Genomic DNA, 15,736 nt, shown 5'->3' with positions numbered 1-15,736 from the left:
CCTTTTCCTTTTTCTCCCCTCCTCTCTCTCCCCCCTTCCTCTCTTCCCCATCTTATTCTTATATTTGTATATGTAAATACTTAATTTATTTTAATTTATCTAGAAGTTTTTCCTCCATTTCTTTTCTCTGTTTATCTGTAATGATGCTGCTGGAATCTTAATTTCCCTGAGGGAACCCTCCCAAAGGGATCAATAAAGTTTTATCTAATCTAATTATTAACAAAAGGTTCAGTCTATAAAGAGCGACCATTTTATTTACACAAATCAGGAAACCATGTCTTAGTTGGAAAACAAATGCTCATTAGATATTTAGATGCTTTAACACCATTTATCCCAAATGTTCAGCAAATATTTTCATTCTGCATTCAAAAGATGTGCTACTGTGCCACTTAGTGGGTACAAGTGAATATCAACACAGTGAAAGATTAGGAGGTTTATTGGGGTTTCAAATACCTCAATACCCAAACACATATCTTTATAAAAGCAAGTAAAACAACATTTGAACATTAACACAGAGGGTGCAAACCATATGATAAATAGCTAAATAAAAGTCTCAACATAATATGAGAAAATAAAACACAGTTTTGCTCTATTCAAAATGCAGGAAAACTGCAGCTGAAATGGTGCAAGACAACACAATCTCCAAAACGGACACTGTATAACTTTTTCCTCATCTTTTTTAATGCAGCACGAAACTCAGTCCCAACAAACTGCTGCTCCCACTTCCGTTAACACAGAAAACCTGACCCCTTAGCTGCATTTCAAACCACAGTAGTCCAAAATGAACATGTGGATAAACAAGGGGTGTCCAGAGAGCTACCAGTTGATTTCTGACCCAGAGGCCACAGAATTCATCTGTATGATTAAAATACATAATTCAGAGAATTCCATCTAGAGACAATCAGACTAGATGAGAAGTGAAACCAACACAGCTGGTCATCGGATAGTCTCGTTAAGCTCAGTTTTGCTCATCTCAATTTGAGCTCATAAATCTTGTTCCCCTTTCTAAATTATTGGGGGTGGTGTCCGACGTTGGAGAAATCAGAAAACACGGTCAAACTCCGACTGGCTGGCTGTAGCTGGGTTGCGGTTCTGATTGGCTGGCTGTTGGGGCATGTGACCGCGGCGCCGTGGGGGGGCCAGGTATTCGAACATGGATGTATTGTGTGTGGAGAGCATATGCTTGAGGTCAGAGGGCATGGGATCAGACCAGAAGAAGTCATGGTTGAGAGCATCGTCACTGTCCACACGCTGCGCTGGATCCAGCACCAACAGCTTATCGATCAGATCCAGAGCATATGGGTCTTTAACATACGCCTTCAGACGCTCTTTTACCTTTCGCTTCTGCCCTTTAGGCAACTCCATCTTCTGGTACAACTCGTATTTTTTATCCACGCCAGGCCACACCTGAGAAAGATGGGAAAAAAAAAAAAAAAGTGGCAGACAGATTCCACGATGGGGTTCTTGCCCTATACATATGATAAATCTGTTATACCACTCCTTTCCTGTGCATCGTTGAGAAATTACAGCTTTAATATAAAAAACCCCAAAACAAAAAACTGGTCTACACAACCTTTAAAACCAGTGAACCAACAATTAACTACAAGCTGGTGTTTTGGTCAATGTTGGAAAGCAAGCTAATAAATAACCAAATTTATTTTAAACATGCATAGCTTCATTACTTCAGCCGTTATGGATCCACACAGCTGGCTAATCAGAGTGAGCTGGTGCTGTTCTGTGTTTCCCTGCATGATGGGGCTCCTGGTCCACATTTCAGCCATGATACACCCTGCACCCCACAGATCAATGGGTGGCCCGTAATCACGCTCTCCTAAACAGGCATGCACAAAAAAACAAACACATGAGCACAAAAAAACCCACCCACAAACGTGCCCAGATACAACAGACTAGTCTGTAATGAGGATTTCTACTGTTGACCCAGTTGTTTGGAAAACTTCGCTACCATTATCCAATTGGTTTTCAGCAGGCACTTGGCAGATTATGACATTGGCCTAGGTTAACAAAAAGATTGATGTGTCCATTTAAAGATTCACTCATAGGCCATGCAACCTCACAGGAAGTTTCCAATTAGGAGCACTATTCTTGTGTTCAAAGTTAAAAAGAAATAAATCCTGAGGTAAACCTCACATTCCACGGTTCTTCATAATAATAATAATAATAATAATAATAATGAAATTACATTTCTTAAAAATCTTCAGTTGCAAAATATGCAAAACTCAGTTTTGCAAAGTAAACCCAATTTTTTTTTTTTAACTGACAATGGGTGAAATTTAGTGTAAAATTTGAGTTTTATGCTCAAATTTATCTAAAATATTTGGACATTTGCAAGCCAATTGGCTGCCAGAGGGGAATTAATTCAGAGTGGACATCTCCAATGGATCGCTATGGAACTCAAAAGATGCCTTTATGCCATCCTGACATCATGGGTTCAAATTCCCACGTCAATAAAAATGTAACTTTGTAGAATTGGCCTGTTAACCTCTCCCATTGTTAAAGTCAATACATTAAGGGTTGTGGTTGCTGCTGTGCATTGTTTTTTTTTTTAAAAGCAAAGTCTGCGGTCATATTTTCCTATTGATTTACAGCGGCACTTGGAAGTTTGTGAACCCTTTAGAATTTTCTACATTTCTGCATAAATATGACCTAAAACATCATCAGATTTTCACACAAGTCCAAAAAGTAGATAAAAAGAACCCAGTTAAACAAATGAGAAAAATATTACACTTGGTCATTTATTTATTGAGGAATATGATCCAATAATCCATATCTGGGAGTGGAAAAAGTAGGTGAACCTCTAGGATTAGCAGTTAATTTGAAGGTGAAATTAGAGTCAGGTGTTTTCAACTTTATTCTTCTTTAACCATTCTTTGGTAGAATGACTTGTGTGCTTAGGGTCGTTGTCTTGCTGCATGACCCACCTTCTCGAGATTCAGTTCATGGACAGATGTCCTGACATTTTCCTTTAGGATTCACTGGTATAATTCAGAATTCATTGTTCCATCAATGATGGCAAGCCGTCCTGGCCCAGATGTAGCAAAACAGGACCAAACCATGATACCATGTTTCATAAATGGGATAAGGTTCTTATGCTGGAATGCAGTGTTTTCCTTTCTCCAAACATCGCATTTCTCATTTAAACCAAAAAGTTCACATGATCTTTAGCAAACTGCAGACAAGCAGCAATGTTTTTTTTTGGAGAGCAGTGGCTTTCTCCTTGCAACCCTGCCATGCACACCATTGTTGTTCAGTATTCTCCTGATGATGGACTCATGAACATTAACATTAGCCAATGTGAGAGAGGCCTTCAGTTGCTTAGAAGTTACCCTGGGGTCCTTTGTGACCTCGCCGACTATTACACGCCTTGCTCTTGGAGTGAGCTTTGTTGGTTGGCCACTCCTGGGGAGGGTAACAATGGTCTTGAATTTCCTCCATTTGTACACAATCTGACTGTGGATTGGTGGAGTCCAAACTCTTCAGAGATGGTTTTGTAACCTTTACCAGCCTGATGAGCAACAACGCCTTTTCTGAGGTCCTCAAAAATCTCCTTTGTTCATGCCATGATACACTTCCACAAACGTGTTGTGAAGATCAGACTTTGATAGATCCCTGTTTTTTTTTTTTTAAAATAAAACAGGGTGCCCACTCACACCTGATTGTCATCCCATTGTTTGAAAACACTTGACTAATTTCACCTTCAAATTAACTGCTAATCCTTGTGGCAAAAGTATGTGAGCCTCTCACATATGTAATATTGGATGATTTTCCTCAATAAATAAATGAGCAAGTATAATATTTTTGTCTCATTTGTTTAACTGGGTTCCCTTTATCTACATTTAGGACTTGGGTGAAAATCTGATGTTTTAGATAATTTCTGCAGAAATAGAAAATTCAAAAGGGTTCACAAACTTTCAAGCACCACTGTATAATATACACTTCCTTTGTAGCTTTCATGCTATTTCTGTAGTAGAAATAACTGTCTGCCAGCCAGACATTACAAATGTTTTTGGTCTTTGTGAATTGTGGTTAGGATTCACAAAACATGCCTAAATCCCAAAATACATTTCAATTCCCTGTCCTGATGACAGTAAATATGTAGTCTTGTATTTAATTCGTTTTGAGAGACATTCCATTGATTCCACTCATGCTCCAGTTTAACTTGCTGTACTCAGTCTCACCCAGCAGGAGCTCTGGAGGTCGGTACCACAGTGTCACTACTCTGTTGGTGTAGCGATTGCCCTGGCTGTTTTTTGCCAGACTGAAAGCTCTTGCCAGGCCAAAATCAGCAAGTTTCAGCACACCATCCCTTGTGATGAGCACGTTTGCTGCCTTCATGTCTCTATGCAAAATCTAAAAACGGGGAGAGAACAAAAAAAAAAAAAATTTAAGGGTGACAAATTACCACCAGAACAGCTTCAATGCATGTTGACTAAGTTGCACAAATCTCTAGAACAGTCTTGTAGGAATGACTTCCACATCATATTCCTACAGCTGGTGTTTTGGTGATGTAGTGGAGAGCACTGTCTAAAAAGTTGCTTCAAAATGTTCCAAAGGTGCTCAATAGGGTTATGACCTTTGTACTGATGTGCAGTGACCCTTCACTCTAAAGGAACAAGCAGCCCTGAACATACTGTTTCTGCTTGAAAACGCACCTGTACTACCACCAGGGACAACAGCAGTTTATTGATGTCAAGCACAAAGTTATAAAACCCGGGGGGCGCTAGTGCGCATGCAAAGGACGTACACGTGTTTAGTCTGTGTTCCTCTCCGCGACTTACAAAAGTCTCTTTATACCGCGTCTTTTTTGCCCATAGACCACAAGTGTGCATGTATACATCTCCCCAAGAACTCTATCAAACTGAAAATCCAAAATGCCGAAGCCAAACATCACCAGCAAAGCCAAATCCACCTACAGTCAAACTGCCGGAGCTGGAGCTAGTGCCACCGGTAGCTGCAGCCCTGCTGGCGATTCTCCCACCAGGTCGGACATGCCTCCAGATAAAACTTAAGAAATGTGTAAGGAGCTGTGCAAAGAAGTGTCAGAGTCAGTCCTGCGCTGCATTAATGAACGTTTCGATGCCTTTGAGGCTAAGTTTCAATCACTCACAGCCTCACAGGCAGTGTTGCCAGATTGGGCGGTTTTAAGTGCATTTTGGCGGGTTTTGAACATATTTTGGGCTGGAAAATGTCAGCAGTATCTGGCAACACTGCTCACAGGCCAACCTGCAAGCCCGTGTAGCTAACCAGGAGCAAGCTACTAGCGACCTTGACGTCCGTATGCTAGCACTTGAAGCTAAATACACTGAGCTGACCTGGAGGCCCGCTCTCGGAGGCACATCAAAATTGTGGGGATCCAAGAGGGTGAGGAGGATGGTAGACCCACGGAATTAATCCCCAAACTGCTCGGCGACAAACACTTTCCGCATCCAGTAAAAGTCAACCGGGCGCACCGCTCCCTCCAACCAAAGCCGGCTGCCGGCACCAGACTGCGTACCATCCTGGCGCGCATGCATCACTTTCAGGAGAAGGAGTTGATTCTTCGCCTCGGCAGACAACAGTCCATGGAGTACAAGGGAGACAAGGTCCTTGTCTTCCTGGATTACACCAGCGAGGTCATGGCTCAGCGCCACGCCTTCAGAGAAGTGCAGCAGGCTCTGCGCAACGAAGGAATTAAAAAAAAAAAATCCCCACCCCACTCTGCGATACCCAGCCAAACTTTATTTACCCCCGAGATGTCGGAGCGCCCAGGATCTTCGCCGATCCGATCCGAAGGAGGCGGCGAAGTCCCTGGAAAGGAATAAATGTACAAGAAGGGGAGTAGATCCATACACTGACATTCTTCATTCAATTCACGGTTGCGCCGAGGTGAGGCAACTTTATGTTCAAAGTAGCTGACCTGCTGCTCGCAGCACTGGGACCTTTTTGCATATTGTTTTATATACACTATATTACAACAGCCCAATTTGAAGTGCTGCCATATCTGCACAACCCGAGTTGCTGATACCGTTTTTACTTTCACTGCTTTAATTGCTCTATATCGCGGTATCATATAGTTAATGTTACTATATTGTCACGGGGAGGGGGCTAGTGGTAACATTCTAATTATTTGCCCAGTAGCTCCCTTTGAGATGAATACGAGCTGCTATGTGCCAGGTTCGGGGAGGCACAAGGCGGGGTGGGATGTTACTGTTCTCTTTTTTTTTTGTCTTCTACTGTTTTTTCATATGGTCAGTGCTTTACTTTACATTACTTGGTCGTAAGAGACACATTTGTCTTATGGAAGGGGCAATATCTCTGTAAAATCATTTGCTATTGATGAACAGGGTGGTGAAATTTGTGAGTTTTAATGTGAATGGGTTAAACGGACCTGTTAAACGGGAGAGAGTATTAACACACTTGAAAAAATTGAAAATAGACATTGCCTTTATACAGGAAATCCATCTGACACCCCTGGAGCATAGAAAATTGAAAAGGGATTGGATAGGGCATGTTGTAATATCTTTTAACTCTAAAGCCAGGGGAGTGGCCATCTTGATAAATAAGAACATACCTGTAACAATTGGAGAAACCATTGTTGATACATTGGGGACATACGTTTTAGTGAATTGTCAGATTTACTCAGAATCCTGGACTCTTAAATTTTTATGCACCCAATTATGACGATGAGTCATTTATACAGGACATACTCCTGAAGGTGTCAGCAGGACGGCCAAACATTCTTATAGGGGGTGACTAATTTCTGCCTAGATCCTGTTCTGGATAAGTCAGCTCTATCAGTATCCAAATCTAAAGCAGCCAAAATCACAGTAGAATTCATGAAGGAATTAAACTTAACTGATGTGTGGAGACAAATGCACCCTCAAACCCGAGATTATTCTTTTTACTCTGGTCGCCACAACTCTTTTACTCGGATTGATCTCTTCCTGTTGTCGACACAGCTGATTCACAGGGCAGTAGAATCTGAGTACCCGTATTTTCTGGACTATAAGCCGCTACTTTTTTCCTAGGTTTTGAACCATGCGGCTTATACAAAGGTGCGGCTATTCTGTGGATTTTTCTTCCACCGCTAGGGGCGCTCTAACCGGAAGTAGAATAAAAAATAAGATAGACGAAAAATCAATGCAAAGAAGAATTAGCAGATCTTTAGCAGATAGAACACGCACGACAAATTACTAACTGGTAATTATTTTCAAATCCAGCGAAGATGATTAAAGTGACTTGTGGTTTCAAACACAGGAGAAATGAAGGTAAATAAATACCGGTTATTTCTCTTGGTTCTGTTCCGTTTTAATCAGCAAAGTTGCTGCCGTGTTAAAAGGCACTGTTCGGAAAGAATCTGTTCAGGTACATACATGTACATTTACAGTACAAAATCGTTCTGTACATGCAGTAAATATCTAATTTTTCAACATAGATATCTGCGGCTTATAGCCCAGTGCGGCTTGTATATCTTTTTTTAAAATTTTTTAAAATAGAGCGGATGCGGCTTATATACAGGTGCGCTCTATAGTCCAGAAAATACGGTACTTATCTAGAGCACCATCGGATCACTCACCTCTGACCCTGTCCATTCATATGCCTGAAAAAACTACTAATACATATAGGTGGTGTCTGAACCCTACTCTCCTTCAAAAACCAGATTTCTGCAAATTTATAAGGGATCAGATTGGGCTATTCTATGAGACAAACTGTGCTTCTTCTCCCAATAGTTTTACATTATGGGACACACTAAAAGCCTTTTTAAGGGGACAAATAATCTCTTACCAGAAGGTATCAAAAAGAAATACATGGCAGAAATAGAAGAATTGGAAGCAGACATCTTGAAACTGGAAAAGGAGTTTCAACAATCAAGATCTAAAGAAGTACACCAGTTATTGGTAAACAAAAAGCTTAGATACAATACTTATAAAATTGAAAAAAAAAAAAAACATTCTAAGAAACAAGCAGAGATACTATGAATTGGGAGAGAAGGCGCACAAAATTCTGTCTTGGCAACTGAGAAAAGAAGAAACCTCTAGGACGATTAATTCAATCCAAACTGAAACAGGTTCTGTATCATATAACCCAACAGAAATTAATGATGCATTCAAACAATTTTACACACATTTATACACATCAGAACCACCAGAGAATCTGAGTAACACTGATGAATTTTTGTCCATGATTGAACTGCCCAAACTTGGCCAGGAAGATCAAAAGTGTCTTGATCTGCCCTTTACACAAAAAGAAATTGAAAAAGCTCTGGGCTCATTACAAGCAAACAAATCACCAGGAGAAGATGGGTTCCCTCCAGAATTTTACAGGGAATTTAAGGATTTACTCCTGCCACTCCTCATGGGTGTCATCAACTTGGCCTCCAAGACTCGAATACTCCCCGAGTCATTCTCTACAGCCATAATTACTGTAATTCACACAAAAAAAAAGTAGATCCTTTGAGATGCTCTTCATATTGGCCAATTTCATTGTTAAATACAGATTATAAATTAATTTCCAAGGCCCTAGCGAACAGACTTGGCCAATACCTGCCACAACTAATACATCCAGACCAGTGTGGCTTTATTTCAAAGCGTTCCTCAGCTAATAACCTATGTAGGCTTTTTAATATTATTCATTTAACAAAATCTGAAACAGAACCCAGTGCAGCTGTGTCTTTGGATGCTGAGAAGGCCTTTGATAGGCTAGAGTGGCCATATTTATTCAAAGTGTTAGCCAAGTTTGGGTTCGGTCAATTATTTCTTAGTTGGGTTCAAACTATCAAACCCCAGGCAAAAATCAGCACCAATGGACAGATTTCATCTACATTCCCTTTAAGCAGATCAAGTCAACAGGGATGCCCTTTGTCTCCAGCACTTTTTGTCTTGGCAATTGAGCCTTTAGCTGAAGCAATTAGACAAGATCCTGATATAAAAGGCTTTCAGGTGGGTCAGGCAGTTCATAAAATTAATTTGCTGGCAGATGACGTTATTTTGTACTTAAAAGACTCTGATAACTCTCTTTCCAAATTACAAACTGTATTAAATACTTATGGACCACTTGCATGTGACGTCACAGCCGATCCAGATTGTAAACAGACGCCATCTTGTCGGTCAAATGTCATATTTCCGCCTTCTACTTCTGGTTCCACTTCTACTTCTGGTTCTACTTCTGCTTCTGGTTCCACCTTTTCTTCTGGAAAACCCTACTATATACAATTCTACTACAACATCAACTCCACTGAAAATCAATAAAACATAAGACGAGTGGAATCCTGTGTCCGAGTCCTTCCCTTTCAAGTGTGGGAAACCCATGATGCTCACATACACTTGACAGCAGGCTGCTACGGGACCCTGACAGGCGTGCAAAATGGATTGCTGCCATCAGGTACACCATATATACAGTAATAGTGATAGACTACTGATACTTGATCTAACTGATAATATAAAATACTCAACCATAATAGTGGATATGGCGGCGCATGATGGGGATGCTGCGGCTACAAGCTCTCCCTACCTGTGCACATTTATGATTTTTGTGTGTATTTTTGCGCGTTGTTCGTCTGTACCGGACTTCAATAACCACTACAACCGTATGGACTTACTGGACATTGGTTTCCAGCAGAAAATGACTGTTTGTAGCGATTTCCATCGCATGCACAACATTCCGGACGAGACAGCGAGACCAGCGGGGTCTCCGTGAATTGTTATCGGGTCTGGCAGGCGAAGGCGTCGGGAGAGGAAGCAAAAGCGAGGCTGCAGAGCCGGCCTGTTGACTAAGCTCAGAAAACAGCCACTCAAACCTCCACTGCCAAGCCTCTACCTCTCCGTCAGATCCATGGTAAACAAGACGGACGATTTGGAATTACAGCTGGAATTACCTTATTCTATAATCGGCTGGTCAGTGCTATACTAGATACTACTGATATATCTAGTATCAGTACTAGCACTCAATACTTAAGTGACTTACCCATCCAATGAGGATTGTTATTTTCTTGTTTACAAGATGCCACATCTGAGGGGGGCTGACAAATCCTGAATTTCTGTAAAGATAACTGTCCAGAGATTTATAAGCACGCAGTGCTTCACCACTGAACAGCAAGGGAAAGTTAATGAGGTAATTATACACATCTGGGTATTCCACCTCTGGCAGTTCCATATCCACTCACACGGTTGTGAAAACTACGTCCGGTAATCGATAAGGGTCACTAATCTGTAGGTCGTTTATTTTAGACATATATCTAGTTATCTGTTCATTAGAAAAATGAGCTGTGTAGTCCGTTGGTTGAAATTGATCCATTTTGTACATGAGTGCAGCAGTATTCAGCTGTGTTGTTGACCGACAAGATGGCGGCTGTTTACATTCCGGTCATGTGACTGCAAGAGGTCTATAGTGGTAGTAGTAGTAGTAGTAGTAGTAGTAGTAAGAGAGAGAGAGAGAGAGAGAGAGAGAGAGAGAGAGAGAGAGAGAGAGAAAAAAGTGTTTCAGGTTATAAGGTGAATTTGGAAAAAAGTGAAATTATTCCATTGACAAATTTTGATCACTCCGAACTCCAGCGCACAAGTCCATTTAGATGGCCTATGGATGGTATAAAATACCTTGGTATATTTGTAGACAACAACCTCAAAAATCTGTACAAATTGAATGACCTCCCACTGCTCAGGAAGACTGATGATGATTTACGTAGATGGATGGGCTTGCCTCTCACCTTGATTGGAAGAGTGAATTGTATTAAAATGAATGTACAACCGAGATTGCAATATCTGTTTCAATCCCTACCCATTCCATTGCCACAATCATTCTTCAAAGCTCTCAATAGATACGTCAGACAATTTTTATGGAATTATAAAGCACCCCGGATATCTATGGGGAAGCTAACATGGGACTATGGCTCGGGGGGACTTCGACTACCAAGTTTTAAAAACTACTACCTGGCAGCCCAACTGAGGGTCATCTCATCCTTTTTTGAGGGCAGTGACGCCCCTTCTTGGACACAAATCAGACTGCACCCCCTGAATGAAAAGGTCCACGGTGACTTCATTTATAAGCATAATTCTGGAACTGTAAACAACAGGACAGACAACCCTATATTGAGGCATCTGATAAAAGTTTGGTATGAGGTTCACAAAAGTCTTGGATTGAAGGTGGGGCTGTCACCTAAAACACCTTTAAAGCAAAATGAACTTATACCCATGACTCTTGATAAGATTCTGGACAGATGGCACCATAAGGGAATCCAACACTTGGAGGATTGCTTCAATAAAGGACTTTTCATGTCATTTGAACACCTGAAGAGGAAATATAACTTGTCCAATCAAACCTTTTTCTGTTATCTCCAACTAAGATCCTTTCTGAGGGCTAATTTGGGTCCTGAAATGACTCTGCCTGTTATGAATGATGTTGAAAGATTTCTTTATGATGGGAATACACAAATTTATTTCTAAAATGTATCATCTGTTGTTGACTGAGGGCCCAAAACCAGGTGTGCATAAGTCTAGAATGAAATGGGAGTCAGATCTCAATGTTACAATTGACGAACAATTTGACAGAACTATGTCAAAACAGCTTGTCAACTATCATCAATGCCCGTTACAAATTGATTAACTATAATTTTCTACATCAGTTATACCTTACCCCAGAAAAATTACATTCATTCAAATCCAACCTGTTAGAAATGTGCTTTAGATGTGATACTGAAGTTGGTTCCTTTTTACATTGTACCTGGCTGTGTATGAAAGTTAGGCCTTTCTGGAATGATATCTGCTCCACTTTAACCAGGATCACGGGAGTTAATGTTCCAGTGGACCCTGAACTTTGTTTATTGGGGAACTTTACAAGTATTCGCCGTTCTCTAACCAATGCACAACTCAAATTCATTGAAGTTGCTCTATGCGTGGCTAAGAAGTGCATTGCAGTGTCATGGAAATCTGACTCCCCTCTTCTTATTGACAGGTGGTCTGTTGAGATGAATAGTTGCATCCCCCTGGAAAAAAAAATCACTTATTGTCTCAGAAAACAATATAACACCTTTTTGAAAATCTGGCAGCCATATTTAGACCATATTGGTACATCTCTTACACCAAATATTTAATGACTTAATGTAGTTGTTTGTATTGACCTTGAACACTGACCCCTTTATTTATTTTATTTATTTTTTTGATGGGGGAGGGGGGTTATCCTTCACACTTTGTCCTTTGTTATGTCTCTATACTGATATGTTCATACTCATTACACAAGAAACTGAAAATAAAATATTTAAAAAAAAGTTATAAAACCCAATTCTTCAACACAGTTTAGGGATGTTCACCGATTACATCACCAGTGTTGTAGTAGAGTCGCTTAATAGAAGTCCCAGAGAGGGGCCATTTGGCCTTTTTACCTAGAAAACCCACAAGAGGGCCAATTGGCCCCAAGTCCTCCCTGTAGACATTCATTTTGTTATGGAAATATGGCTGTTAGTTACCTTACAGCTTAGAAATGAAATCTTACAATGCCTGTTGAATGTTGAATCTCTGCATCTTCGTTCCTTGGAGAGGAGCTTCTTTCACCACAAAATTCTTGAGGGAACTGAAGCGATAGTCCATGTGCACTGAGGTATTTATCCATCAAACAATTGTCTGGTTGCAGTCACATGAGTCGTTATGGTCACATGGGACATTCACATGTTCACATTTTAGAATAGAATGTGTTTTTATTCCTCATTCTCACATTCACACAGAAGTAGCCAACATGACTTCACCACTGAAGTCTGAAGTGTGTGAAATGTGACCCCCTCACCCCACACACTGCCACTAACAGCCTCATTACCATAACAAAATGAGTGATTAGTGTATTGGGGAAAAGCGGTCGGGCCAAATGGCCCCATGTGGGTCTTCTAGGTAGACAGAAAAATGCTGGGACTGCTAGTGTTAACCTCGAGTCAGAGTCCAGTCTTGAGTCCCCAGTCTGAGACAAGTCCAAGTCATAAAAGAAAATCGAGTCAGAGTAGAGTCCATGATTGATCAGTCTCAAGTCTGAGAACAAGACTCCAACCGCACCATTTGATGGTGGCTGTTGCTGCCTTTATGTGAAACAGTCCAATACAGTAGCAGAGATGAACGTTACTGCTTGACTGTCCCATTTTAGTTAATAGGCTACAGATAAAAAGCTTGTTCATTGCTCACAAGACCTGCTATCAACAAGGCAAATAAGAGAGGGTTAACACTAAGCTAGTTCATTGGTCAGCAAGCAAGCCCCGCTATCAAGAGAGCAATGAACATACCGTAGCATGTCACTTACTTCTCTGGGTGTAGTCTTGCCAAATGATTCAAGTTTGAGGTTGTCCCCATTGTCTCCTCAATAGTTCTTCTACATATGGAACACATCGCAGTGCATTTTTTTCCCCACTGCACGAGAAGTCAGTATAAGCAAATCGGACAATCCTAGGGGCATTCTCTCCAGGAATTTTAGCACCATTAACATTAGTTTGTTTCTGAACATAACGTACGAACAGGTGAACGTGCATTCTCTTGCACAAAATGAGTATAAAAATTAGCGTAGATATAAATATTTTATGCCAAATTAATATGGCATGTTGCAAGAAGGAAGAAAAAAAATCCAGAGTCCTTGTCTCCAATTTACAAATCTGAATGCAGTTAACGCATGAGTCCGAGTAATCAGTGGTCAAGTCCAAGTCAAGTCACAAGTCCTTAAAATTAGGGCACGGGTTGGACTTGTTTAAAAAATAAAAATTTAAAAAAATTAAAAAACCTGCACAACACCCCACACACATGCATTCTTTTTAGGAAGAGGGGGATGATGGGAAATGCCAACCTTGTTTCTGTGGATGTAGTAGAGTCCGTTCAACAGCATTTGCATGACCTTCTTAATCTCCGACAGCGTGAACTTAACGTTGGCATTGCTTAGCAGGCCGGCCAGATCGTGCTCGCAGAAATCAAACACCAGGTATATGCTGCCCTTGTAACGGTTAAACTGGGTGGCTGCACAACACACAAAAACACAATCCTCTTTAGGGGGGGGAAAGAGTATGAATTCCTCTCACCTAAATGCAGAATCCACACAATGCTCTTAACTGTTTATTCATTTGCACTGTTTAAATCCACAAACATTTCCAATAGTGCCAAAGTGTAAACATAAACCATCAGCTCCTCAGCATTCAAGAGATGCAAGGGTTCTGACACAAATTCTTCATTTTCAAGACAGAAACTTCCCTTTGTTTTGAGATATTTTAAAAGGACTTTAAGCATCTAATTCACTGTAATGAAAGAAACCCAGTAAAGAGCCTTACCTTTTGTTCGACAGATCTCAATCAGATTTACGACGTTCTCATGCTTCAGCAGCTGGAGGATCTTGATCTCCCGCAGTGCTGTGATGGGAAACTAAAAAGAAACATTTCAACACTTAACATACAAATTCAACCAATCTTTACACAGAACATGATGGAGCACAACACAAAAAAACTAAATATCTGCAAAGAAGTTTGCACAGAAACATTTCACACAATTGCTTAATTGTTGTTTTCACCATCTTCATAAACAAGATTGCATAATCGGGGGGGAGCCAACATGCAGCAGCAATTACAAAGAAGTTATCATCCAGAAGAATATTTAAAATCTTAAGACAAAAGACCACCTCATACAGGACCTAGTCTTCACGCCAGACACAAATCAATGGGCCAAAAAAGCTTGTGTACACTTTTCTTGCCACAAGCTTCAGAAGCCTGAAGGCTACAGTCTGACTGTCCACCTCATCAACTGCACACATTACATACACATGCTTTTTAATAAAAAAAAAAAAAAAAAAAAAAAAATTATATATATATATATATATATATATATATATATATATATATATATATATATATATATATATATATATATAAAAATAAAAACAAGACGGTGTGCTCCCGTTCACTCCCATTTTATAAAAACGATGCTAAAACGTCTCTACCATGCTGTCAAATTCACAACCAGTCTGTGCAGTCAAAACTTTCTCAATCTTGAATTTACACAATAATGTTGAGTGGAAAACTCACTGCTTTGGTAGACCCGCCCCCTTCTCTGGGAGAAATGGATCAGACCACATTCTCAAACTCTCTTTATTGCATCCATCCAGAGAGCTTAAATAGGTTCAGCTGGATGTATTTCATGAACACAGACGCAACAGAAAAGCATTTGCCCTGCCAGAGATCACGAGCTGAATCTTGATGCCACAGCCACCCATGTCCAGGATCCCGGGAGCAAAATTGTTCATGGTCTCAGGGACGGAGGGGTGCCACATAGACACAAACTGATCATGGATGTCCGTGAGCTCATACATGCACACGGGGTAGGGAGTGGAATAGCATGATCTTACGAGTACGTTAAGCCACCCCCTGACATTGCACGATCAGTGGCTCAAAAAGTCACCTGGTGGCTTCACGTCACTGGTTGGTAGGCGTGTGATAGGGGAGAGATGCATGATGGATGGGAAATGGTCATTGAGAAATTGAAAAAGATGGCTGCAGCTGTGTTTCTCTGAACTTATGGCTGGTTTTTTTTATCCAGCAAAAATCTGAGGAATCCTACTTAAAATTAAAAATATTTGCTGCTATTTGAAGTAAGAAGAATCTAATCAAATATCTACAGTAAAATTGTGGCCTTTGTATTTTGTGAAGTGTTTCTGGGACTCTACTGCTCAATTTTCAGGCCTAGTAGGCCCTGATTATCAAACAATGCCACCTAAAGCTTCCAACTACACCACCGAG

The 15,736-nt window shown here is 40.6% G+C and overlaps 1 protein-coding gene across 2 annotated transcripts in view; it reads right to left on the bottom strand.

Annotated features, from left to right (window-relative positions):
- Window positions 1-236: 236 nt before the first annotated feature.
- The window catches only part of LOC132895313 (cyclin-dependent kinase 9), a 62,828-nt gene continuing 47,328 nt past the window's right edge, over window positions 237-15,736 (bottom strand). The window contains exons 4-8 of one of the 2 annotated variants that reach the window (XM_060935734.1): window positions 14,279-14,369; window positions 13,804-13,970; window positions 4,197-4,368; window positions 1,683-1,831; window positions 237-1,407 (exon numbers count right to left, since the gene is read on the bottom strand). In XM_060935734.1, coding sequence (XP_060791717.1) covers window positions 1,042-1,407; window positions 1,683-1,831; window positions 4,197-4,368; window positions 13,804-13,970; window positions 14,279-14,369 — 945 coding nt within the window. In that variant the 3' untranslated portion in view covers window positions 237-1,041. Of the gene's footprint in view, window positions 1,408-1,682; window positions 1,832-4,196; window positions 4,369-5,743; window positions 11,897-13,803; window positions 13,971-14,278; window positions 14,370-15,736 lie in introns of those variants that run through there. The other variant, XM_060935735.1, reaches the window with a different exon arrangement.

This window comes from Neoarius graeffei, chromosome 12 (genome assembly GCF_027579695.1).
Source record: "Neoarius graeffei isolate fNeoGra1 chromosome 12, fNeoGra1.pri, whole genome shotgun sequence".
NCBI classification, from domain to species: domain Eukaryota; kingdom Metazoa; phylum Chordata; class Actinopteri; order Siluriformes; family Ariidae; genus Neoarius; species Neoarius graeffei.
This window is presented reverse-complemented; position numbering and strand designations above follow the sequence as displayed.